Source organism: Scleropages formosus, chromosome 6 (assembly GCF_900964775.1).
Source record: "Scleropages formosus chromosome 6, fSclFor1.1, whole genome shotgun sequence".
Taxonomy (NCBI): domain Eukaryota; kingdom Metazoa; phylum Chordata; class Actinopteri; order Osteoglossiformes; family Osteoglossidae; genus Scleropages; species Scleropages formosus.
Genome location: NC_041811.1, coordinates 29,628,335 through 29,654,960, shown reverse-complemented (window position 1 = coordinate 29,654,960; position 26,626 = coordinate 29,628,335). Strand labels below are relative to the sequence as shown.

Here is a 26,626-nt window from a genome sequence, read left to right as displayed (position 1 = left end):
CATATGCAACACGCCTGAAAAAAGCTTATTGTTTTAAGTTCATGTTCTACATTTCCTCTCCCAGTCCAAAAAACAGGCCCCTCAAACTGCTAAAATGCTTTGCCAAGATTGCCAAAAAATAATTTTAAAAAAATTATATACACATATGCATATGTATGTGGTCCACTTTCAGTTCTATTTGGTATTATCCTCACACCTTGTCCTTAACAAAAAAGCACAACGTTCTCCTTCTGCATGGCCACTCATTCAAAGCTTTAATACTGGCCACGTTAGGCAGTTTGCCAACGCTAAATGAACGAGTTGTGCCTACAATCACATGCGTAATGAACAGAAAAATAGAGAAAGGGGTCAAGAAACGTTCCTACTTCCAGTACAAAGACAGATGAATAGATGAAAGTCAGTAAAACTCTCTCACACACACACACACACACACACACACACACACACACACACACACACACACACACACACACACACACACACACACACACACACACACACCATTCTGTGCAGTCTTTTCCTTACGAACAAGAACCTGCCCCACTACACACCGGAGGCGAAGTATAAGCTGATTCTGCAGAGTTAGTAAAGGTCAGTGGAAGTTCTGAAGCAATTTAACCTCGACGAGAATCTGACAGAGGTGATCCAAACAGTTGAAGGAATTTCAAATTTTCATATTACTGGCTCATTATAACATTAGCGTGCTACAAAAGATAGCTACAACTGGACAAAAATTCAAACTGGGACCACACACACACCACACTGTCACTCATCCACATACACATCTGTCTGCTTCACTTGCTCATGACCGCTTCTATTTAAGTATTTATTCCCTAATTGCTTTTTGCATTACTGGACAGACATTTTGAACCTCTATTCCTCAATAAATAGGACATGGCCTAAAAAAATATTAAATTCTAATAAAAAGGAAGTGAGCTATAGAGATTTTAAATATATTTATATATAAAAATACATAAAATTACAAAAATTAGCTGGAACAAAGATAAAAGAAAGGGGAAAATATAGGGCAGGTAGGTAAGCCTGCTTGGGTGTTGCACAATCGAGTTACCCAATACACAAACTTTATCACGCTTACATTGTGAAAGATTCAGACAGCTGTACAATGAACTCCCGGGAAGTTGTTAGCCACACTCATGAAGAAACCTCCTCTTGCACTTGGGTTGGGAAGTTGACATGGGAGAACAAAAATAAGAGAGGAAGAGGAAGAGGCAGAGGCAGAGACCTCAGACAAAGGGCTCCACTTCCACGTTCCACACAAAGACCCCAACCAAAGTGGGAAACACTTGGCTTGTTTTGCATCATCATCCCACCATCCACCTGTACACCAAAGATCAAAAAAGCAGCACGTCTAACAACTGCACACCACTATTTAAAGGCAACATTCTCTTCAAATGGCCAGTACAAGGCTAAAATGAAAATAAAGAGAGTCATTATTTGGCATTCCTGTCAGGGGAAAGAAAAAACTAACAGAAATAAAACAAAAAACAAATACAATTCCTTAAAGAACTCTTCGACAGTCTCTCCAGAAGAAGAAACCATTTGTTAGAAAAGGAATATTCTGAAACAGCCATCATGCTAAAGATTTGAGTAACTCGGACAGAAGCCTGTTACTGGAAGCTTCCCGCCATCTTCTTGCTGCCAACCATCCACGCTGCTACGTTGATACACATTTCAATTCTACCACTAAAACATTTAATATTCAGGGTTGAGGGGAGAATAATTAAATCCAAGGTGCGTGATGCTGATGAAACAGCAAGTGCCATGTTCCATTTTAAACAGTGAAAACATCAGTGTGTCTGTGTGTGTGCTGACGTGTATTATGTGTGCACAAAGATGGATGTGTACTGGGGGGGGGGGGGGGGGGGCAGTATGGATTGGGGTCACAAGCACTGAAGACAGGTTGTAGTAAGTCTCTGTTCAGTCAAGTTGTTTTTCTCGTGTGACTGTGGACTGCCACGAGGGCTGCCATCCACGGTGGGTTTATGACATACTGGAACAGCGAACCGATGGAGACCCCATCTGGGTCAGAACCTTGTCCAGCCACTGCAGAGGCCCATTCAAGTGCAGCTCGATCCAGCAGGGCGTACTTGTCACAGTCTGCCGTCTGAAAAGAAGAATGATGTAAAACCCACAGTGCTAGTAGTACAGAATAGGGTGACACCAGCAAAGGTCATTACATATTTCATGCAACTCCACACCTCCATGGCAATATGCCAGCTGCCAAGCTCTCACCTGTACTCAGCCCCCCAGCCTTTAACAAAACTCATGCGGATAGTGCACATCCTGGTGAGCTGATACACAGCCTCAAAGCCCTGGTTCACCGATTGGGCCAGCAAGGCAGCAAACTCCTGATTGTTGAAAATCTTCAGATTGCACCCTAAAGGATGTGAGAGAGGGCAGAGAGATGGTCACATACCCTGAAATTGTACTGTAGTCAAATTAGAGGCCCTTTCAAAGACATTTATGAAAACACCCAAAAAAATGCATAAGTACATCTAATCCATGTGGCAGCAATTCCTAATGGTATTCCTTTGCAACCGTGTTCTCACCTGGGGGGATCTTGCAGACCGTTGCCGGATGCCACCCGTACCTCTGGTTGCAGTTGGGGCTCTGGACGAAGATGGCACTGTCACTCAGGCACTCTGCAAATACCTCCCCTCCGATGTAGTACAGCCTGACTCCTCTCCCTATTGGAATAATTGATAAGCATCACTTCCTGTGCTGAAAAGAATGGTGAGGGTGAATGGTACATGCAACAAACACTGGGGGTAAGTTTCTAAAACACATACGCAGGGAGGACTCCTATGGCATCTTCCGCTCTAGTCTGATCTTAGCACGACAGAAAAAACAAACTGCAATGATGGCATTACATGACCCAACACAGAGTATGTTATGAAAAAGTAAAAGGGGAGTGGAAAGAATTAAAATAAATCTAATAAAACTGTGCTCAACTCATCATTTAAAGAAAAAGTTCTCAGGAACTACCTAAAGAAATGAAAAGGTTGTCAAAGTCACCAACAAATCAGACATGGCCTTTGCGAGTGAGTCACACTTCAGCCCTGCAATGTCAGATGCTGACATTACAACGGCAAAGAAAAGGATGAAGGTATATCACAATATATACAGCTTCTAAGGATAACAAAGCTGTTCAAGGTGAAGCATGATGATCAACATCCAAGCAAGAAGCGCCTGCAAGGTCCCAGGTAATGCCCATTCCAAAGAAAAGCTTCAACAAACAGGCCATTGTCATGCAGACAACAGCTCCAAACAAATCAAGTTATGAACGCATTGCTGGTACCAGATATGTTCAGAAGTTGAGGAGCCAGTGTACATTTAACCAAACTCATTTTAATGCACAAAAGGGAGTGGCACATTGATCAGCCAAGAAAAGCAAAGTAAAGAGAACCACTATAAATGCTTAGAAGCACTATGTCCACTCTCCTGAGGTGTGGCGGTTGTCTGATCCTGTACCTATGTGTCTTCTGGTCATCTCCACAGTTGCGTTGCGGTTCACGTTGGAAAGCAGACCCAGACAGAAGCGCTCAGAGTTGGAGGGGTCTGTGAAGCCATCTACCGTCAGTGAGGGCTGAGATGCATGGAAGGTCTCGCCCACCCTTTGGTTCAGTTCATAGTAGGCGATGGAGCACCAAAAGGCTGGCTCTGAGTATGTCACTGGCTGGAGGTCTGCAGGGGAAAAAGTAAGAAGGATGGTGAAGGTGGCTGTTTAGGTTCTTTTGATCTTCCCGACCACCCCCCCCCCCCACTCCCTAAATCCAAAAGGGCTGCTTCCCTCCAGCTACTCCACAGGGCAACTGTTCCACAACTTTCTCAAACCCTGAATTCCCAAACTGCAAGATTTTGGAATAGGGGCAAGAGAGCTGAGAAGAAAATTATAAACTAAACCATATCCCTTTGTGAGTGTCCTCCTCTAACCCGCTAAAGACAGGCTTATCATTAACAATATTACTTTTTTGCAGAAACTCAAATACTTGACTGATGTAGTTAGGGCTGTAACTGAGGGCAGACTAATCATCCCAAGCAAAAACCTCAACACTGATTTTTCCACCAAGGCCAAGGAACTGCAAGTTCTAGCCATGTCATCCTGGCATTCTCGTGCACCCCCCATGTCCCCTTTCCTCCCCAGATGTAACAAACCTCCTAGAGCAGATCCTTGAAAAATGCTAGCATGATCACTTGTGTTACAAACATGAAGACCAAGAATCCTCTCTTGAAGAGGAGTGGGGGAGAATGAGATCACACCCTTACCCATGCTGTGATTGACAGGAGAAAGCGTACTGGGCGACAGCTCGGCTGGAGAACCTAGGGAAGAAGCTTGCAGTTATTTTTACACTTCAGAGCACTGAGAGAGACAGGCCACACTGTGACACATCCAGGCAGGCGCTCGAACAACAGGAGTGTACTCCAAAGCACAGTGGAGACTGACTGCTCTGTCAGGTCACTTCATTACGCTGCACCATCAAACGGCTCTGTACTGCTTGCTACAGAAGTGTGAACAGTTCACTCCATACAGCTGTTTTCCCCCTCTCCCAAAGTAAAGTTCTAAAAAGTAGCAGAAATAAAATCTTCGCTAAGGCTGGAGAAGAGACACTGCCAGGATACCAAGCAGTCACCAGTATAGTGGAATACAGTACCAGTCTGTCCTGATCCCAATTACTGTAGAATGGAAGCAACTATATTTCCATCCTAGCAGCAAAATTAGGTTATGGTCAATGTGTTTTCACTCTCATGCCCACCCACTCATAGCAGTAACCCACCCAGGTAATTCAGACCTCACAATTTAAACTGTGGACAATATTTATTAAAGCTGTTAGGTAACAACTAAAAAATATAATATATATATATATATATATATATATCATATCGCCACTCGGGACCAAAACTAGTGGGACCATACCTGTGTCCATGCTTTGGTTCATCTGCTGGTCACTGGTTTCTCCATCCTCACTGATGTAACCAGGAGGTGGAGTCTCTGTAGCATGACAAGAATTGTGTCACACCCACAGTACATGAAAGCACAATCACATGGTTAGCAAGGCCTCAAGTGGACAAGCTATGCATATTAAAGAAAGCAATGGAAGCAGGAAAAAAGCATTACTAATGCTTCTTATTTACAGCAAGCTCTACTTTGTGACTAATCGTATGCATTGACAACACGTAATAAACGCTGGATGACAACTGCAGCATAACTATGCCCGTGAACCTAGTGTGGAGGTGGCACCTGGGATGTAGTTGTTTGGCGGCTCGATGCCGGCAGGGAAGTTTGTGTTCTCAGGGATGGAGTGGGCGTAGTCATCCAGCGGTGGCAGTTCTGTTAGGATCTCTGTGTGCCTTGGAACCAGCACTGGTGGGAGGACTGGCAGGAAGAAAGCAGGATGTCATGAGTGAGGGCAACTTCCTGTTTGAATCTTGAAATTTAAAATAAAAATACTGTCAACTTGCAAATAAAAGTGACATTACATAGTCATAAAAATGTATTCAATTAATGATTGGAAAATAATGTCCAAAAAAACCGCTGTCTGTACCTGGTGTCTCCACCCGCTGATAATGGTAGGGGTTTACGCATACTTCGTCCTTCTTGAGGTTGAAGGCGTACTGGCAGGCTTCGATAGCCCGCAGCTCGTGGTGGCTGTGCAGGTCAGGCCAGCGCCACAAACGGCAGTAGATGACATGGGGCAGACCTTTGCGGTGAGACACCTGAAGTCTCCCATCCAAGGATCTGACCCAAGCAGTGGATGGAGTATGGAAGAGGGAGTCGTGTGGAGCAGGCAGGCATAAGTGATGTGGAGGAGATGGGGCCAAAAAAAAAAAAAAAAAAAAAAAAAAAAAAAAAAAAAAAGATCAAAATGAGGGAAAAATTCTTTTTCCTCAAATATTAATGGTTTTTAAAGAAAAGTCTTTTGAAAGGATTCCTACAAATCACGTTTTCAGTTAAACATTAACCCTACACCTGAATCTTCACATTAGCTATCTTGATTAGCATATTTTTAGGGCTTACATACGCAGATTGATTTCTAAAGCTTAAACTTGACAGAGAAAAGATGGTTATAAGAAGCTAAGTAAACAAACAATTACACCACCAATGTTAGAGAGGTTAGCTAGCAATTTTAAAGCAACCTATTCCTCACACAAACCTCAAACTGTGCAGGTAAGAACATTTAGTCAGTATGGACCCATGCAAACGTGACAATCGTATTACACAGAAGGGAGTCCAGTGACTGTGGGCCAACCGTACCCCCATGGCGAATGGAGGGCAGGGCAGGAAAGGATAGTCACCTGGTCTGGTCAGTGTAGCAGTACAGGCCTGACGCGTCCCACTGCTCTATTGTATTTGGTGCGCTCAGTCCCCATATTTCAGAGCAATTGCTGTGCACAGGAAACCAAAAAGGACAGAACAGAAGAACAAAACAAAAACAAAAACAAAAATGATAAACATGGGGCATGGCTCATTCAGAAATACCAAGATGAGTTCACATGGAGAAAGAGATAAAATGCAAACAAAGATTCTTTTATCGGAGGTGACAGCTGGGTCTCTAACCAGGTAGAATTTCAGAGCCCATCTGTCCTCAAATAAAAGACACGAGTTGAATGGACGAACACAAGACTGTGATGGGGAGAGGGCGCTTGACCCCCCCATGTCTTACTCAGTCTCAACCAGGTAGGGATAACACTTAAATGAGCTTTCTGGAATAAAACAAGTGACGTACAATGAACTGCATGGGAAAAGACCACAAACGGCTTCCAAACAGTTTGGCAGTATTTCTCATAAACTGACTGCATACGGACTCAGTCTGAACAGAGAAAATGAGAAACACATAGCCTTGGACAATGGAAATTAAGATTTAAACATCTAAATTCCACAAAACCGCAAACAACATTAGACACACAACATGTACAATACGACACAGGAGACACTGACGACAAACGGGGAAAAAAAAATGGTATGTGTAATGGCTACATAAAATTTGTGTAATAGATGGGGTCCTGTACCATCAGGCTTTAATTAGGCCAATGTTGTCCTCTATGAATGTGGACAGAACTATTCATTACCTACAGCATCACACACACAAGTGGGTACTGGACTCTGAAAGCTCTGATTTGGTGCTGTGTGGGCCAGTGGGGCGTATTGCATTGATTTGATCATAAAATCGCTCTGCAATTAATTCCAGAATTTGGCCTAAAACCCAAGGTTATGGAATTTGTCTAACATTCCTCTTACCCTTTGAGGCAAAAAGTGTACAAGTCTTGTACTCCCTGAAGATGTTCAGTTCTGCCCCCTGTCCTACATTCTCTAATAATGTAGAAAGAGGGCTACTATCTATACCATTCAGGATTTTAAAAGCTTTGTTCGGGGCTCCCCACAGCCTGTAAAACAAATGTCATCAGTTCCCACAGTCTTAACTAGTTCTGTCTTGACTTGGTCAAAACTGATTGCTAATTCCATCCAAACTTAACGTATAAATCTATGTGAGATCAGCATTTAAACGCCAATTCTCAAATAATTGCCAAATTACCCACTGCTATTACAAGTTAGACAAAAAAGTACATAGAATAGCATCATTCCCACACTTGTTCAACTCTATAAAGACTTCCAAGAACCTACTAGAGCTGTTGGTTCAGCTTCATTGCAGCAGTAAGAGGGGTCTGTACTAGAATCCAGCGACAGAACATTTTAGTCCATTTGAGCCTCAAACTCATATCATCACATCATCGCCCGCTAGAAACCATGTGCAATACACCCACCTCCTGAGTCTGGTCCATATACATCTCAAACACCGTTGCTATGACCACAGACTGCACAGAATACCTGTTTGGCTGACACCTGATACTCCACTTTGGACAGACTGTCACCGACATCCAGGTCAGCAATCAGACACTGTCCGAGACTCTGGTTTTGTCATGGCAGCTCTTCCAAGTGTGAAGCAACCACTTCACAAAGAAGGTGGAAATTTGATGATCCATCAGGATCCACTGTGTGTTTTCCACTGACCAACTGTCAGAGGTCATTCAGGAGTGTGAGGCTGTTTAATTCCAAGACACATATGAGCGCCGTGTCAAAAATCAGGCTAACTCACTGAAGTGGCTCAAGTGTAAAGAAATTTGTGTTAAAAGGTGTTTCTTGAATTAAAACAACCTTCAGAGATGTATCATCTTTTGACCTAAATATGTAGTTGTAGATGCTGATGATAAAAAAACTAATTGAATCTATTAAATCTCTGCTATCATTTATAAAATTAAAAACAGATTTATCCATGAAAGAAAAAGGTGACATTTCCAATCAAAATTCCAAGGTAGTAGAAACCATTGCACACTACAGTGTACACTTCCAAGCGTTTTGTGCAACAGAAATCTGTGGACCACAGAAGTTTGTGGGAAGGTTTAATAATAATAATAATAATAAAAAAAAAAAAAAAAAAAAAAGTCATGTCAGCTGTTTTCAAATTTATACTTTGTGTTTCAGTCACAAACCAGTGCTGCAAAGCCTTTGAAGAATCATACCTGTGATAAGCAGAGACCCCTTTTTGGCCTGCAGCAGAGGCCTGGTGCCTCGTACCCTCACTTAGAGAACAGAAATGAAACACCCCATATAAGGTCATCTAGCCCAGACCACAGGGTCTTACTCAGGAGATAAAGGACGTTGCAACATACTTGTACCAGCAAGGCGTGAGAAATTGGTGTTCCTGAACTAGAACATGTTCCGGTTTGTGATAAACGACAACCAGCACGGGGAGCCTTGAACTGTGCCAGAAATTCCCACTTATTTAAACAATAATGCCCCCTTTTTAAGCTAACTCAAGAATGAGTAGATATTCTTACTTGGGCGATATTTAATCCTTGACCAAACGTCAGTGGTGGTGTCTACAGTCAAAATGAAAAAAAAAAACCCCAAAATGAATAAACCAAACAGATTTAACCCTTCTCTGTGTGGTCCTAGAATAGTTATGGGCAATCATAGCCTAATGGTTGAAGAGGCTGAAGGTTTTCATTGTGGTTTAGAGTTCAATTGATTATTAAAGACTGCCATTCACAGTGCATAATTAGCTGCTGGCTGGAAACTGATTTGATATGTCAGATATTCACACCTGCAAATGACAGGTGGTGATATTTTTATCCCAGCAATAACTTCAGCCACCTTCTTGATTAAAGAGGATAACAACATTCAGATAATGTGCGTGCTAGTGAGACAGGACTGTCCCCACTGCCGTATCCAGCTGCAGCATTTTGTTCAACCTGGACACCTGTGTGTTGAAGTTGGCCACACCTCAGATGCTGAGGTCCAGGTTTAGGAATAGTGCCTCAAAGAATGTCCTAAGACCATTTAGTCAATGATGCAAAACAATAACCATCTGCTTCTGCAAATCACAGTTGTTGAGGAATGGTGCAGGAAACTACCAGCAAAAAAAAAAAAAAAAGAGCGGAACACAAATTAAAAATATGTCCTTGAGGAGAAGCGAAACTGTCACGGGGCACAGTGGCTGCCTGCAGGGTGACACAACCCACAAGAGGCCCATCTACACGTGTGGCATGCACTAAGCCAGCAGGAATTGCTGTGCTTGAGGTTCTAAAATTCATGACTAAAAAGTTACCAGATTAAGTTCAAGACTGAGCAGTTCCTAAAAATATATATATATATCTCAAATCAGTTTCATACTTGATTTTAGCAGAGGTTTTAGCACAATCATCCCCTCTAACAACAATGGTCAGACCAGTGACCCCCTTTCAGAAGGGATTTAATTCTTGCTCCCCATTCTGTGATCCAGTTCATGCCAAGCTACCATCCCCACTCATGCACCCATCCATACCTTAGTGCCCACACCTAAACTCTCATGCTGCCAACTTGAGGGGTGAGCTGTTTTCTCTCCTTACCCCCATGTGCTGATTAAAACCCCAAATACACCCATGATGTGTGCTTCACATTACGGCCCCACTGAATACCCCCCAAAATCACACTGCAATTGGTATACTGAGCCATCCGCTGCTACCATAGATGCTTCATGTCAAAGGCAGTGGACCAAGAAAAATTAAAAAAGCTGCACATCTCAAGGATCTGTACCACAGCTGTGAAAGTGGATTTGGTCCTACCCAGGTCCCTTCCTTTGCCACCAGTCTAGACTGTGCAAACTGCTGCAACTCGCTCACCAGTAGAATAGTGCCAAAGCAAGGTTTCAAGCTGTCGAAGCGCTCAAGACAAGACAGAAGTTCAGGCTGGAAAGTGTGCCAGGCTGGACCTGATGTCTATCACTAACTAGTCCACTAGCTCAGTATAAACTGAAATTTATCAGTCATACCCTCATGAACAAGATCAGGAGCCTAAAGGTCATGCGGGTGATGAGTAATACTATCTAACTGACATTTACTAGTGACATTTTAACAACCTACAGAAAAACACCTGAACAAAAATACAGCGGGTAAAAGCAATACAGATATCAACTAATACATTATTAAAAAAATAAAGCACCTATAGTTTGCTCTTGATTGGTCTTTGACAACAATATGTCTTTTGAGCATTATGAATGCTAAAAATACACGTTCCTGCAGAGTGCTTCACATAGTCTAGTAATCCCCATAGTAACTGGGAACAAATGCCTACCCAATGTATCCACCGCTATCGCTTCTCTATGGAAAAATATGAAGGTTAGTGACACAGTTGACATCTGCAGGTGCCATGCACTTAGTGTAAAAGTTGAGGAGGTTATGTCATGTCATTCAGGCTCCTGGATACCTGAATACTGTACTCTCATACAGTTAATGACAGTGGACCAGTTATAATAGAGACATTTAAATTGCAATTTTGCAGAAATTCTCATTACGTTACCTTTGCCTTGATATACTGCTACTCAGTTGGTCTCATACAGCAAGAAGAGGGGCTCAGAATCAGACTCAAATCCTCCCCTCCCCAATTTTTGAACAAGCTACCAAAGAACATATCAGCTTTGATGTTACCCTACCTACCCAATGAGCTTATCAGCTTATGTGTTACTCTACAGCATGGCACGGGGCACCAGACATCTTCAATCACCCTACCTACTCAATATGATTTTCACCAGTAAGAAAGATCTAACAGTATGGGAAATAACACAAACCCTTTCGAACAGAGAATTCAAACTCTTAAAACAACAGAGAGAAGTTATAGTTCATTTCTCATTTCTCAAGAAAATTTTACAAATAACGAAAGTCTGAGCCTCCTCATTCAGGCTAAAGAGTCAGAAGGAAACCATCCTTCAGCTCAGCCAGGCTGCCAATGGAGAGATACGATCAGATGCAGCAAGGACAACATCCCCTTTCTCAATCCATGTAACCCTTACACTCCTCCACACAGGGCATCTTGAGGCACGCAATCTGCTTGCCACGTTTGTCGAGTTCTCCACTCATCGGCTCACAGGCAGACAAAGCAGGTGTTCGTATTTTGCACACCAAAACACCATAGAAATCACTCGACTCAACTTAGAAGAGTTGCTGATGCGGGAAGATGGGATATAATGTGCTACAGTGGACCTTTCCACACAGCTGGAGGTCAGCAAGGACAGGCAAGAGCTCATCATAACAGATCAGGCTGTTCCAAAGTGACATCCTTTCTCCAAGGTTAACAAAGCTATTAGTGCTTGGGATGCACATGAAATAACCCTAATTCCCCCACTCACTCCTGCACACATGCTGATGAAAGCAACCTAGTATTGCCCTGAAATAATGCACTGCCTCTGAACATACCACAGCATATATATTTTTTGAGGTTTCTTAATTTTCTCATATAACAGGGTCCAGTGCAATGAAAAACCACTAGAGAAGCTTATGGAAATATACACCCTTTTTTCATACAACAGGCTTATTATTCAGTATAATGGTAATTTGACCAACTATACAGTCAGTACAATGGCTTGCATTAGACAGTGTATCAGACTCTTTGTAAAAAATTTGCACACTTGGTGTTTCAAACCAAAAAGGATTTTGTCCCTAAGTGGTGTGACTCTGGCCGTTTTCTGACTAAATCAAGTGTATTAACCTCTACATTACCCTGGAAACAATGACTATTAGTGTATGACAAAAATCAGAATGGCAACAGTTGAACTCCTGTCTTTTAATACAGGCACTGGACTGAGACAAATATTCCATAACAAAACCAACAAGACTTATGAGGGCTCCAGCTATACATTTCAAAGATATAAACATTTTTCCACTTATTTTTAAATTGTATTTTCTTCACTTGCCTACCTTCAAAAATTGCTCATATTTTAAGCAGTTATTTTATTTAAAAAAAAAAAAAAAAAAAAACATTCAAAATAAGCCAGAAATAATTTGTTACAAATATAAAATATGTTTGTGATATTACTGTCACTGGCATTAAAACAGCTTTTATTTTTATAGTTCAATTTTAGGTTATATTTTTAGTCCTGAGACTAAATCCTCCGCTTCCCCCCACCTTAGGGTAATTCAACCCCCTCAAAAGAGGAATTCACCTATCAGGATGATTTTACAAAGTAATTAAGTAATTGGCATTGTAGCGCTCACATCAAACACCCCCATTTACCTATACAACTGCTAACAGCAGTGGGCACCTAGAGCCCTTGGCCAGATTCTACCACATTATAAATCTGCCAGCTGGTTTGTGGGCAACTGTCCAACATGGTGGCTGTTTTGTGCTTATATAACCAATACAATACAATGGGTCTTCAGAGGGAAAATGTCAGTCACAAGTGCTCAATCATATCAACAGAGTTGCAGATGTCCCAAAGCATCGATAAAAAGAAAACTTGTGCCTCACAAAGACCCTCAAACAATAAATCAAGACACTGACTCCAACAATGAGAAGAGCAGAGGCATCTACCATGACATTCTGACTTCTGCAGGGGTGGTAAACTGACTGATGTTTTTATTGTAGAATCTGAAGTTGGAGGAGAGGCCAGTGTTGCAATCGGTTCAAAAAGACAAATTTGTGAAATTTCAGTTTTAATATTACACTAATTAAATTATTACATCTGTGTATGGAAATTTCAAATGCCAAGACCTTAAAATCGTTAGATGCTCTATCCATGAGACATCCAATATTACCTATTCAGTTTTACTCCAGTTTCAGGAACAAAGTTTATGTATCAGTTTCAGGAATAAGTTTCAAGAATGAAATCTCACACCACAAGCAGTTTTCAAACGAACACAAATTTGGTTTCACGTAACTAAAATTCATAAAAAATATTTGGTTGAACATGGTTTGAACTGTGCAATTCATTCAATTAACCAATAAATTGTATACATCACAGCTCATTAATAACTCATCTGAATAAAATCCCAGCATGTACATTGGTCCACTGAGAACAGGATTAATAACCACTAGTCTACTATAGTCACAAATACACCAATGTTGTTCAGCTACGGAAGATTTATATCAATTACCTCCTTTCCATCCTAACCATTTGCAGACATAGATTACCGTACTCACTTGAGCAGTAAGCAGGAAGTGAAATATAATGCAACATTTATTTAATTAGCAAATGGGCAAAAACTGGACTGATGGATTCATCAGAATCAATAATGGATATTTGGTTTCACTGACTTAAGCTCACCACTGCTCAGGATCAAAAGTCTAAAAGGCAATCAGGAGTGCAGTGACAAAGGTCAAGTGCTCCTGGAATCTGAACAGACTGGATCAGAGTGGAGATAGCTCTCCTGGTCGGCTCCAAGTTTGTTCGGCGCAGTGTGACCTACCTGGGGATGGTGACACACTTGGTGTTGCAGTTCTGCGTTGTGATGGCCTTCTCCAGCTCATCCAGCTGACCGGTCTTCTTCAGCTTCTTTACCAGGCTCTTCACGGCCTTCTCGCACCACTTCTCCTCCTGACCATTCTGCTCCCCACCACCTCCGCTGCCAGCGCTCCCACCTGAACCACTTGCAGACTTCTTCCAACCCAGCAGCCTCTTCACCACAGGTGGGGTGAATGGCAGGATGGAGGACATGGCCAGGCGCTCCCCTCCCACCGAGTGCAGACAGGACACAGGCGCACTTAGAAGGGTGCCACCAGGAACGGGCCAGTCCCTCTATTTCAGCTGAACACAGCCGACTTGGGGAGCGGGAAGAATTTCTGCAATTTTTTTTGTGATTTGTAACTACGTGAAGAAGGGCTGGAGGGAAGATGGGGAGAGATGTGTTGCCAGGGAACCTAAGCAAAGAAATTTTAAAATAAATAAAACTTATAAGGGACTGTACAAAAAAAAAACCCACAGTTTTCTAATCCTTCACCATCCATCATCCTCACAGATACAAACACACCCCCATTAATGATACCATTGTATTCCCTGACTGGTGAGTCTTACCAGACACTGCAGTTTATCACTTCACAGAACAGAAAAAGCAAGACAGTTGTATCTTGAGATATGGTCTGCATTACCTCCTTTGTAAAAGGGTTTATCGTGACCATTTCACTGGTCACATCCTGCCTGTTTTACAGGAACTAAAAATCCAGAGTTCAGATAATTTTTCCATCTACAACCTTAGTTACCACAATTTAGTTACCATTTAACAACGATGCACACACGTATAATTTTAATATAAAAAGAGTCTGAAAGCAAAAACTTACAATAAGCAATATACACCATTTAGTTGCAGGTAAAATACTAAAATTACATGCATAATGTCCTGCAGAGTTACAAAAAAAGTGTAAAATAAGATTAGTTCCTTAAGTGTTTATGACTTCAGAGTGAATTAACAAGTTTAAAAAAAAAAAAAAAAAAAGGCTTTTAACTCATCTAAAGGAAAAAGACCTGCGCTCACTAATGACACCAGCGTAGCGCCAGGAGCGAGAGAGCTGCACGAGCGTCGGTGATAACGTGCGTTATCTGACAGCAACCACACGTTAAAGGCGATTGAGGTGACTACCAGCCCATACCAAACCGAACAGATATGTTGACCTCTGAAAGGTTCAGCTTGGATGAATAAGTCTTCTCCTCGCAGCCTCTAACATGAGGACAAGCATAAGGTCTATTTCATAAATAACCTTACATAGTACCAGTCAAAAGTTTGAGTACAGTGGATGGAAACTAGTTTCATTTTTTTTCCTCCCTTCCTTTTTTGAAGGAGGCATTTAGTTAAATTTAAGCAGGAAATGAGCCGCCCTTCTCCAAGACCTTCACATCAGCTTCCACATTTGGAAGACAGTTGTAGGTTGTTCTGCTTCTGCCCAGTCCTTTAAATACAAAAGTACCACTCAGGCTGCTCAGGTGTATTCATTAATACTTTGATCTGGTTCTGATTACCTGAGCATTTGCATCATACAGTGAGCGTTTCTGTATCACTCCCTATCAGAGTGACAACCATTATTATTGCTATTATTAAACAACTATCCAAACTAGATTTTAGTATTTTTCAATGTGTCTTCATTATGCCCGCTGCGCTCTGCATTGCAGGACAGAGCCTCAGGTGCAAACATGGTACACAGACCCATAGCCAGTTGGAGAGACAGCCGTTTCCATGCTCATCCCGAAGAAAGTTTCCTCCCTGCTGATGTACTGTCATAATTAGAAATGAGAATGGCTGATAACAGTTTCAAGAAACACTCTGGACATCAGCTCATCTCAAAAAACACTTTAACATTATGATTTTTCAACAGCACAGGCTAGCCATCATCTCAAAGATTTAGGATATGCGAAAACAGAATAGGACAGCTCTTTATAAAACTTCAGTTTGCTTGAATCTTTCTTTAGAAATAAAAGAAAATCCAGTTAAGCCACTATTAAAAATCTAAGCATTATCTTATTGATAAGATGACTATCAGATCTTATCTCAGTAAAGAGATGAGATAACTACTGACTGGATGCAGAGGTCCAGCTCAACCTACGTGCCTGAAGAGCATCTCACTCACTCACTCACTCACTCACTCACTCTCTCTCTCTCACACACACACACACACACACACACACACACACACACACACACACACACAGCCAGGGGCGTAACTTTGTATTAATAGGGGGGGGGGGGGCATATGTGGCTCAGCAGTCTCAATTGTAAACAACTGCTGCTGGGGGCTAAATCTGCTTTTTGAAAAAAGATCAAAGACTTATCCCCGGGGGTCTATTACGCCCATACGAGCGCGCGCTGCACAAGTCATGCTGCCGACTGACAGCGGGGGTCGGGGCTCGAGCACTCACCTCGTCCTCGTGCGAGGGCAGGAGTCGGAGAGCGCGGCGCGCGCCCCGCGGCCGGGTCTGTGCTGCCTCAGAGTCAGATTGCTGTCCTCCACCCGCCGCACGCTCCCGCGAACACTTCGTCGATGCTCAATCAAAACACCCGATTTGACAATCACAATGCAGCGCTGCCTTGCGAATACGCGCTCAAAGGCTTTTCTAATCCGCAGTAAGCACTAATAATATGTCAAAGTAAGGCAACCGTGTTGGTGGCCGCCTTAAGAAACGTAAACCCTATTTCAATAAACGCAAAGCGTGAGGAAAAACAAAACCTGAAAATGTTTTACGACAGCTACTTAGCTCGTATGACAGAAATCAGCAAGCGCTAGGCAGGCTAACTAACAGTTTAAAATATCTTTAAAGCCCGTTATTATTTCTACAGTCGAGAAAATATTTTCCTCAGTTGTACGCAATGGAAATTCTACGGGAAAGACTTCTTACAATAAATCCTGTTTCCTTTCTGGAGAAGAACAAATCAGTTTTTTTAAAAAAAAACACTTTTGCCTGCCGCCCAGCACATTCGCAAACGTTCGGCCCCTCATACATCAACCAACCTAACCTCAATACTCCCGACGTGACACTCCTTTTTAGTCCCGCCTCCCGCTTTCTAATTGGAAATGCGGCACGTCCGTTGTTCGGGACGAGGAGATTATCCAGTAACGCATTGGATCCGGATAATGTCAATCGCACAGGATCGTGCGCAGGCTATACGTAAGGTATGTCCAATTGGAGTGTCTCATTTGTTGACGTAGCAGCACCATTACGAGGACAGCGAGAGTATTCGGTTGGTAGATTCTGCTGTCCATCTAGTGACGTCACACAAAAACTTGCTCGCAATAGGGCGGGGAAAGAAGGCTAGCGGGTTGAGTTGAATCGTCTCAAAACAATGTTACTGCACAAACGTGTCCTTCCGCCATTCAGTAAAACGAATAGGGCTTTTTCGCTTGAGCGTGTGGAATTTTGAAAGACAGAATAACGAGCACGTGACAGTAACAGCTTCGCCGAAGCACCCAGTTCACTGCTTTGATGTACCGGCGCTTTTGTACACCTTCCGTTGATAAGCGAACAGCTTTTTAGATGTGTCAACACAGCTTTTTATTTCTCGCGCACGCTGTGTCTTGTTCTGCTGGAAGATGTTCAAGTTTAGGTTCACTCCCCACTTCATAAAATGCAAATAACATTCATCCAACCCTTTAACTGCACTGTTAAAATGTGCGGTTTGGATGTTTCGTAAAGTGTTATTTATTGCTACACAAAATGAAATCTGTCTGTCGTAAATTAATCTTAAATTTATGACAATATTAAATATGACAGAAAATAACGGTTTCGCTCTGGATTTTAGTAATTTAGGCAACATCAGCAACACGAATTGGTCGCAGCAACATAAAGCAGCAATTCGGGGATTACGAATACATTGTCATATATAAAACAAGGACAATAAATTGCGGCCCAGTAACATTGTCCAGTAAGTCCACAGTCGAAGAAGGTGATCCGAGTTCTTATGAGATATAAAATACATAAAACTTTATTTTTTTCTAGCCGAAGAAAATGAATCACTTGGGTAATCCGTATACTGTTTTTACAGGGGGAAATCAAATTAAAGTATAAACCACAGCAAGATAGTTCACTGCCAGGATGCAGAACAGGAAAGCCAAAATCTGGGGTAGTAAATGCTATTACATTTCTAGATTCTGCGATGCCATGTATGTGTTCTGCAGGGAATACAAGCAAAACAAAAAAATAGAAGTTTCAAGCCTTTCTGTGTTAAAACAATGACGCAGTTGTTATGATTTCACTGAAACGCCTGATATCACTTCATTAATACATAGTGTGAAAAAGGCGTAACTGGAGGATTCGGGGCTCATTTTGTAGGATCTGAACGTTTAAACTGATAACGTGGAGTGTCCCGTTTCCCAGGAGCAGCAGTCCCAACCCTAACCGGCAGATGGCGCTATGGTTAACAAGCCGATTTGTCTAATGTTCGCTCGTCAAACCGATTTGTCTGAAGTTTCACAAACTTTCGGTCACAAAGGTTGCGAGTTCTGGTGGCTGCCTTCCCTGAAATGATGAAGTTACGAAGGTGACAGCTGTACGAGAGTGTAAAGGCGAAACTTAAGAAAAATCGGTTTGCCTTATTGGAGCGCGGGAAAATTGAGAGAATAAGTAGTAACACCCTAAACTAAGCCGCTGAACTGATCGTTTCCAGTTCAAACTGTCCCGAATCGCTCATATTATTATTATTACTATTATTTATTATTATTATTATTATTATTATTATTATTATTATTATTATTATTAGGGGGGGTGCGGTGGTGCAGTGGGTTGGACCACAGTCCTGCTCTCCGGTGGGTCTGGGGTTCGAGTCCCGCTTAGGGTGCCTTGCGACGAACTGGCGTCCCGTCCTGGGTGTGTCCCCTCCCCCCTCTGGCCTTACGCCCTGTATTGCTGGGTAGGCTCCGGTTCCCCGTGACCCCGTATGGGACAAGCGGTTCTGAGAATATGTGTGTGTGTGTGTGTGTATTATTATTATTAAGGGGCGCCCGGGTTCTGCTCTCTGGTGGGTCTGGGGTTCGAGCCCTGCTTGGGGTGCCCTGCGATGGATTGGCGTCCTGCCCGGGGTGTGTACCCTACCTCTCCAGCCTTGCGCCCTGCTGCGTTGCCGGGTTATGCCCCGGTTCTCCGCGACCCCGCTCTGGACAAGCGGTTTCAGACAATCACAATGTCTTATTATTATTAATCGCTCATGGACATCGCGATCAAAGTAACAGTTTATCTCTCATCTACACGTACATCTACACGTAGGCTATACATGGTCTCCGCTTCGCGATGCTAACTTGGAGCGAAAAGTGCGTCTGCAGGCGAAACGCGCGTCGTATAGCGGAGCCGCCTATGCAATAGCGATCTGTCGCTGTGCGAAAAGGTGGCGCCACAGGACGGGAGTGGTGGAGAGCGACGCCCCCGTTTCCAGCCACCCTGCGGGTTTGTGTGGCGTTGTCAAGCGCACGCTGGAGCCGGAGAAAACATCCATTGATCGTTGATCCTAAAAGCCCGTTTGAATTCGGCTGCAGCCGCTCTCCGTCCATCGACAGGCTTCCGCCTAGAAGACGCTCGCTGTTCGGTTCGAACGAGGGCTGAGAAGTTATTCGTCGCGCGTGTTCCTGACTGAACGGATTATTATGGATTTACTCCGATGTGCTAAATGCAAAATGAGGTTCGACTCTTCGTCTCTCCTGGAGAAACATAAAGAGAAGTTCTGCATTGGAGGAGACTTTGGGAAAACACACCTGGTATCGGTAACTTCACCTTTGGCTTGCAGACAACTTATAATTTCTTACGCATAAATAAATAAGGTTCAACCTGTGGAGGGATGATTACTGTGTTTATTCAGGGGTAACTGCATTATTATAACTAATAGACTGCCCCCAGCTTTGTCAGATAATATGATCATATAAAACGTTTTGCCATGCGTTTATACAACTCCACTCCAATAATAAACAAAACTTATGTTTTCCTCATGTGAAGTGACTGTATATGTCGCACATTCTAGGGATTTCGACTAGGAAATGAACATTATAAATAAAATTTATTTTTGTTTTTAATTATAACCAATATATTAATTACATTATTGCTTTCTCTTGCATTAAGTGTTTTATTCTGTTAGATGTTTAGGCCTATAGTCTAGTCTCTTATATAATTTATAAGTCAGTATATTTTTATGTTACAAAATAATTCGTTCATAACAGGACTAGACATTGAAAGTTTGATTTTTGTTATACAATATTCGTGAAGAAATAAACCAATAAGGATGAAGATCGGAAAAGGCATGATTAAAACTGGGTCAAATAATTTTACTAGGCAAACTAATAAGAGAACAAATTATTGGGCTTTGAATATGGCAGTTAAAACATTTGGAGACTCTAGGCTATTTTTTGATTATTTTGGGACAAATACTATGTCCCGTATAAAACGTGAGTATTTTGCAAAATTGTATGCAAATCATTTATGACTTTTGCACATAATTTGCATTGCCTTAAGTCATCAGAAGGCCCAGGATGTGAGAAACTAGCCATTATGAAACCATCAAGATTATTAATAGTAACTCTCCCCTATCACCATTAGACTGAATCATTTTAGAATCATCTTAATTTAGAATGTTAATGCTTACTCCGTATGCAAATGTGACTGGAATTTTTGTTCAGTTCCCATGGGGGCCCCAGTAAGCAGCTGAGTGTTTTTTCTTAAGATTGAGAGAAACAGGGACTACAGGACAAGGCAACAGGAGAGGAGCCAGCAGCAGCAAGAAAGCCAGGAGAAGAAGGTCATGCTGGACATACAGGGTCCTGAGACAAAAGCCCGGGACAAGTCCAAAGACCCAGAACCAAACCTGGACCTGAATCCGGTTCAAGTCAGGAAACCAAATGGCAAACCAGTGAGCAGACTTCATAACTTTATTTATTTGCTTTTAACCAAAGTATGGAGTATGGTGAATATTCAGGCCAAGAAAACACTGAAGATATAACATCAGGTTTGATTGTTGGTTTGTTTCTAACAAGACATACCTGAAAATTCACAGCAACAAACAGCAGCTAAAGCTTCTTTAATTCTTTGTTATGAATTTGTTCCTTAGCTCACATTTTTTTCCCAAAACATCACAGTATTTTCAAAAAAATTATACAGCGCGGTATATGCACTGGAGCAATTCAGGGTAAATACCTTGCTCAAGGGTACAACAGGAGTAACTGTGAAAAGGGGTTATACAACGAACGCTCTGGTTACAAATCTTTGTCCTTAACCACTACATTTTAAGCTGTTAACCACATAGAGTGAAATACTCAGAACGGTGTATAACTGAAATTTAAATATATTTATTCATTTCTCTAAAGTAATTTACTGACATTTATTTGGCAGACATCTTTGTCAAAGGTGCCTTACAATGCTAGATACACTACACCTATTCTCACAACAGAGATTTTTAAGACACCACAGACTCTTTCACACACTGTGGGCATCATTGCGCTTGAAACACATCTTTGGACTGTGGGAGGGAACCAGAGCACATGGAGGAATCCCACACCACACAAAATATGGGGAAATATGCAATCTTCACACAGACTGAGCCAGATTGAAGCCCAGTACTAACACACAGCTGCTACCTGCCGTGCCACTGTGCCACGCCATATGGCACAGATTTTATAGACACAGGGACACAGAAGAGATTTTAATATACAAGTTAAATATTAGTGTTTAATGCATATTATTAATGCATACTAATGTTTTTAATGTATATAAATGAAACAATGTTGCACGGTGGCACAATTAGTAGTCCTGCTGCCTCACAGCACCCGAGATGTTCAGGCATAGGTTTGAATTTGGTTTTGTGTGGAGTTTGTATATTTTCATCATTTCTGTATGGGTTTTCTCCCCAGTGCAAAGACATGTAGTTCAGGTGGACTGGTGATGCTACATTGTCCATAATGGTTGTATGTGTGGATACCCTGCAGTAGACTTGTGTCCTGTCCTGGGTGTATTCCATCCACCTTGCGCCCAGTGATTCTGTGATAGGTTATGGGTCCTCGCAACCCTGACCAGGAAATGAAAATGGATGCATGGACAATGTATACTTTTTAATGTTACTTTTTATATATTTATGTAGGTTGTCAGATTTGACAGTTTTGAGTTTTGGAATCTCTTTCATGTTAAATCGTTTAAACCAAACAGGGTTTTCGGTTGTTGAATAGCTTGGGTACAGGACCAATGGCCCAAGGACACATGACCAGGAGAGCAGGATGAGAAACCTCGCCGAGCTTCATGAGAAACACATTCTGGACTTGGAAACTGAAAACAGGCAGCTTGAAGAACGAAGAAGAGGTAAGCAGGAGGGTGGTTAAGCAATGTTAAGTTTATTAAGACTGAGGAGCATTCTTTGTGTTTGAGGATTCTTGAGAAGACCTTCTCTGTCTTCCTTCCTGCCCTCCTCAATACCTGTAGAAATTGACCTACAACTGCAGGAACTGGCTGCCCAGTCGAAGGGCTTCTCTAAGGTTGAGGAGATGCTGCTTGTGCTGCAGACGCAGGAGCAGAGGAACGCCCTCTTGCTGGAGTCCCTCATGGAGCAGCTGCAGCGTGTACAGATGGGATCCATGTGAGTTCTGAACGTGTATGTGATTGGGTTACAAACTTTTTGGTAAGTTTCTTCTTTTTTTCCCAGTTCCACATTTTCCTGTAGTGAAATACAACATAGTTAAGTAACACCATTTGGGTTTCTGTGGATGACTCTAATTTGTTTGCTGCACAGAAAGGACAACACACAAAGCAGACATAGTGACTCCCATCAGTATTCTGCGAAAAAGAAGGAGAAAGAATTGATGCCCTCACACACCTACATCCCGCTCAATGGAAAGGGGACACTCTCCTCAGAAATCAGGTGTGTTCATCAGCTCCGGGTGCCTTGATTCTGACTTGGTGCCTCAGTAAATTGCAAAAAAAAAAAAAAAAATCCCATTCTTTCTGTTTTTGGTAAAGATCATCTTCCACTGGAAGCTGTTAACGTGGCTTGTAGTTTTTGTTCGGTGTGCCATATTTCATTTTCCTTATCCTATGTTCCATCATATCCTCTGTTTGAGTTCCACAGTGCCCTACGGCTGTCATACCTGCAGAGAGGGGGAAATGACCACCTAATTCTGGCACAGCTGGAGGACTTGCTGACTGAAGCCTTGGAGGTGGAAATGCATCGTGACAAGCAACATCGTTCAAACCATCATCACAGGGACACAAGTAAATGTGGTCAGTTTATACTTCTCCTTTCCTCAGCTCACAATGCGATGCCGGATGTCATAACTTCTTCCGTTTCCTTTCTGCAGGTGGGAAGGACAGAGGAAAGATCCGGCTGAAAAGGGACCTTCTTGCTGCAGAGTTGGAGAACAGGCAACTTGAGGAGGAGATCATGAAAATTCAGCTGGGGAAGTGGAGGAATTCGCGTCTCTCCAGGCTGACCTACAATGGTGAGGTAACTGTAGTGCTGACCAGGCTATTTACCAACATGATCAATGTTTCGAGGCTCCTAACCAGTCCATTTTCTTTTTGTCGATTTCTTCTGCTCAGGTCAATCCAGTGAGCCTAAGATGAAACCCTTCAGAACAGACCTTGAACTGTTGCAGCAAGAAATGGAGATTAATCATTTAAGACAGCAGAGGAAGGCAAAAATAGTGCCCCCACCTCTGTCCATGCTTCCTCCACTGGTAGAGTCTCTGGGGTGAACCAGATGTGGTTGTGTTCATTTGGAAAAATTGTAGTCTTTCTAATGAAGAGTCTAAGAATTCCATAAACCTTTAATGACACTATAGGACGTTGAACATAATTCCTCAGAAAAACTGTGAAGATTGCAGGTGGTTGTACCACTGTGTACAAGAACTGTAAAGTTATGGTACATTGTTCTTTCAGGAGGATGTTAGATTCCATACTCCAACTGTTGGGAAGCATTTAATGAGGTTGTCAGATGATCTGGGACCTGCACCGTATGATCCAGTGTGAGTGTCATGTAACCATACCTTCTCGTGTAGGTTGCCAATTTCATAATGCAAAGAGAGATGTGACTGACATTTGGCATCACTATCTTTGCCAATGTATTCAATTGTGTGTCATGCAGAGCAGGCTTTGTGGTGTTCTACGATTTCTTGCTGGGCCTCCCGCTTTTGTATGGAGTTTGTCGTCTTGTGGTGAGGCTCTACACTGGGGAACAGGAGATGGGCAGCCCCACACCACTCCCTATGGTCTACTGTGAGCCAGCCAGCTGGTCACAAAGTGTTTCCAAGCACAGAAGAGGGAACTTGGTCACCTTTGCAACAAAGCAGGCTGTGCCCAGGTGAGCAGTCTCCTTCCAGTAGGACCTTCTGTTCTTGGCCTAGATTAGAGGTTCTCAGCCCTGGTCCTCAAGTCCTTATGTATCCAGACTTTTGTCCTGGCTGAGCTGTTAATTATGTTGACAGTTTTTCACCTGTTTCAAATACTTGAGCTAGAACCACTGGGAAAAAAAGCATCTTGGTCATTGGAGTGAAAAATTGTGGAGTATTCGCTCACTTCAGGAAGACCCTGTGCCTTGCATTCTGCAGTCTTTCATTAACTGTTTGAATAAACTTCAAATTTTATGCATTTAGCACACAAGACTTTTTTGAAAAGGAAAATTCTCATGACCAGACAGACACATCTGTCCTATAATGCCTCTTAAAGTTAACTAAATGAGTTTTAGCTTTGAAAAGATGCTTCAGTTGTGGCAACGGTTGCTGGAATATCTCTCAAAAGCTGGGAGTGATTAACTTTGTAAGATCTGAATAAACAGGTAGAATTACTGACGAGGGTCGGATGTAGCAAGAAAGGTCACTGACTTTTAACCTGAAGCTTGCCAGTTCAAGCCTTACTCTCAGCTACAGCTAAATTACCCTGGAGAAATGCACTTTATTTACTCCAGAAAATTACTCAGCTATGTAAATAGGTCAAAAACTGTAATTCACTTTGGATAAAAGCATCAGCTAAGCAACAGATTAATACACTCAGCAATTAACTACACACTCAGGTTATTCTGTTTTAAACATGTTTTATACCAATCCCTTTTCTGTACAATTTGTATTTCCAAATACAATAAGTATTAATGGAAATTCCAATTTGCATTAAGTCTTTACTGCTGACAAGAATATGTTGTAAGTGTTGCTGTAACTAGGACAAGTGGAGTGGATCCCTTGACACCCAGGTCTTGAAAGAAATGTTGCCTCATCGCTCCAATAGTTACACTCAAAGTAGAATGTCTCTTAGCATAAAAGTCAATAAACATGAGAGGCACTTACACAAGGCTCAAGAAGCACTGATTTAGCTCATGATTAATAATTTTTAACTCCATACCCATCCATGCACTCCCAACAGGGTCCTTCCTTCTCCTGCTGTCTCCCTGGTACTCGAGCTACAGGCCTCAGAAGGATATGACCGATTTGGAGAGGAAGTGAAACATCTGGTGTCCAGAGGTTGGGTGAAGCTGGATCTCTTTGATAGTCACAACCGTGTCATCACTGGGAAGTGGAAGGTTCCAGTTCGTGCTCCTCCAATCAGACCTTCCATGACCACGGGGGAACTCAACACTGTCCCTCAGGTGGTTGCCATGCTAAAATCTTACCACCCCATTGTCTAACCTCTTGAAGACTCTAATGAAATCTAGAATCCCTTTCTAAAAAATGTACATAAATTCAAAAGAAAATCTTCCAGTCAACGTATTGCACTGAACTGTGATTTAGACAGTTATTTTCAAAGCAAGTCTGCACTTCACAGACCCCTTGAAACTCAACCAGACCCCTGAAGGGGTCCTTGGACCCCATGTTAAGAACTTTTGGTCTAAATGAACACTTCAGTACACAAAGTACTTTTGATAATTTGTGATTATCAAAAAGGGGGCTTTATCATTTCTGGATACTGTTTTTAACGTAGTGTATGTATGTCATGCATCGGTTTGGATGTCTATGCTTTATCTATCTCAATAGTTGGACAGTGCTGAGCTGTACCTGAGGATTGTGAATTCCCGGGATGCAGAGGTTCAGAGCTCCATTCCCATCAGCCACAGCAACGCATGGCTCTACAAGTACCCTCCCCCAGTATGTGGACAGGGCCATCTTTAGCTGCTTTCCTTGAAAAAATTTGTTGGTAGATTTTTGAGCATCGTACATAACTATGTAACTCAGCAGAAACTACCTTTAGCCAGAAATAAGTCTGTTGACTATCTGCAAATGTTTATCTTTCTGCTAATCCAGGTCTCCATCAGGAATCAACTGGCATCTGGGGACTCTGTTCAATCATCTCGCTTCTCCCAAATCCCACATACCAACCCTCAGTTTCCAGCATATTTTGAGAGTGTGGACCATTCTGCTCCCTCTAGGGCACCAAGGGAGCAGGAGTGACATCTGCCAGACCCATGGAACCAAACCCTAATTTTTTACCTTCAACTTTAACTGTCCACATTTTTAGTAAAATCCATTGCCCATAATGCTGTTTCAGCCATTAAGAATTTGATGGAATCTGCCTCTTAGATTATAACTTTTTATTGTGTCAAAGAGGACAAATAAGCAATTGCAGTAAATATCAAGAAACATATCTGGCATGAGCCATGTTCAATCTTAACAGTAAATTTGTGATATTTTGAAGGCATGCAAGCGGAAGGTGCTTTATCCGAATTTCCTTATTTTGAAAGCATTTTAAACTGAAATAAAGGGCACACATATACACATGTATTCATGTTAAGCTTTGAGATTCATGGTATTTGACTCTTCATTGTGGATATTCCTAGCAGTGGATTCTTCACTTCTATATTTGATTATAATTATTATTTTATTGCTTATATTAAGCTTTTTTGTTGTTTCACTTTTTATGGAAATGACAAA

At 42.1% G+C, this 26,626-nt stretch overlaps 2 protein-coding genes across 3 annotated transcripts; one reads left to right on the top strand and one right to left on the bottom strand.

The window, feature by feature from the left end:
* Nucleotides 1-480: 480 nt before the first annotated feature.
* Nucleotides 481-16,743, bottom strand: smad2 (SMAD family member 2). 2 transcript variants are annotated; one of them, XM_018755610.2, is made up of 11 exons: nucleotides 16,176-16,743; nucleotides 13,738-14,188; nucleotides 6,316-6,405; nucleotides 5,565-5,758; nucleotides 5,261-5,395; nucleotides 4,937-5,011; nucleotides 4,288-4,341; nucleotides 3,493-3,705; nucleotides 2,571-2,708; nucleotides 2,254-2,398; nucleotides 481-2,125 (listed from the first exon to the last, which is right to left on the bottom strand). In XM_018755610.2, the coding sequence occupies exons 2-11, from the start codon at nucleotides 13,983-13,985 to the stop codon at nucleotides 2,002-2,004; spliced, it is 1,416 nt and encodes a 471-aa protein (XP_018611126.1). In that variant the 5' UTR covers nucleotides 13,986-14,188; nucleotides 16,176-16,743; the 3' UTR covers nucleotides 481-2,001. The 2 variants fall into 2 exon arrangements, with proteins under 2 accessions (XP_018611126.1, XP_018611131.1); XM_018755615.2 differs by lacking the exon at nucleotides 6,316-6,405 and having other exon boundaries at nucleotides 2,002-2,125.
* Nucleotides 16,744-19,236: 2,493 nt separating this feature from the next.
* ccdc17 (coiled-coil domain containing 17) lies at nucleotides 19,237-26,198 on the top strand. Its single transcript, XM_029253128.1, has 13 exons — nucleotides 19,237-19,498; nucleotides 20,455-20,640; nucleotides 21,950-22,079; nucleotides 22,200-22,353; nucleotides 22,507-22,635; nucleotides 22,843-22,991; nucleotides 23,072-23,212; nucleotides 23,280-23,449; nucleotides 23,652-23,737; nucleotides 23,857-24,072; nucleotides 25,125-25,347; nucleotides 25,733-25,843; nucleotides 26,000-26,198. Exons 1-13 carry the CDS (start codon nucleotides 19,388-19,390, stop codon nucleotides 26,144-26,146), a joined length of 1,953 nt encoding a protein of 650 aa, XP_029108961.1. The 5' UTR covers nucleotides 19,237-19,387; the 3' UTR covers nucleotides 26,147-26,198.
* Nucleotides 26,199-26,626: the final 428 nt, after the last annotated feature.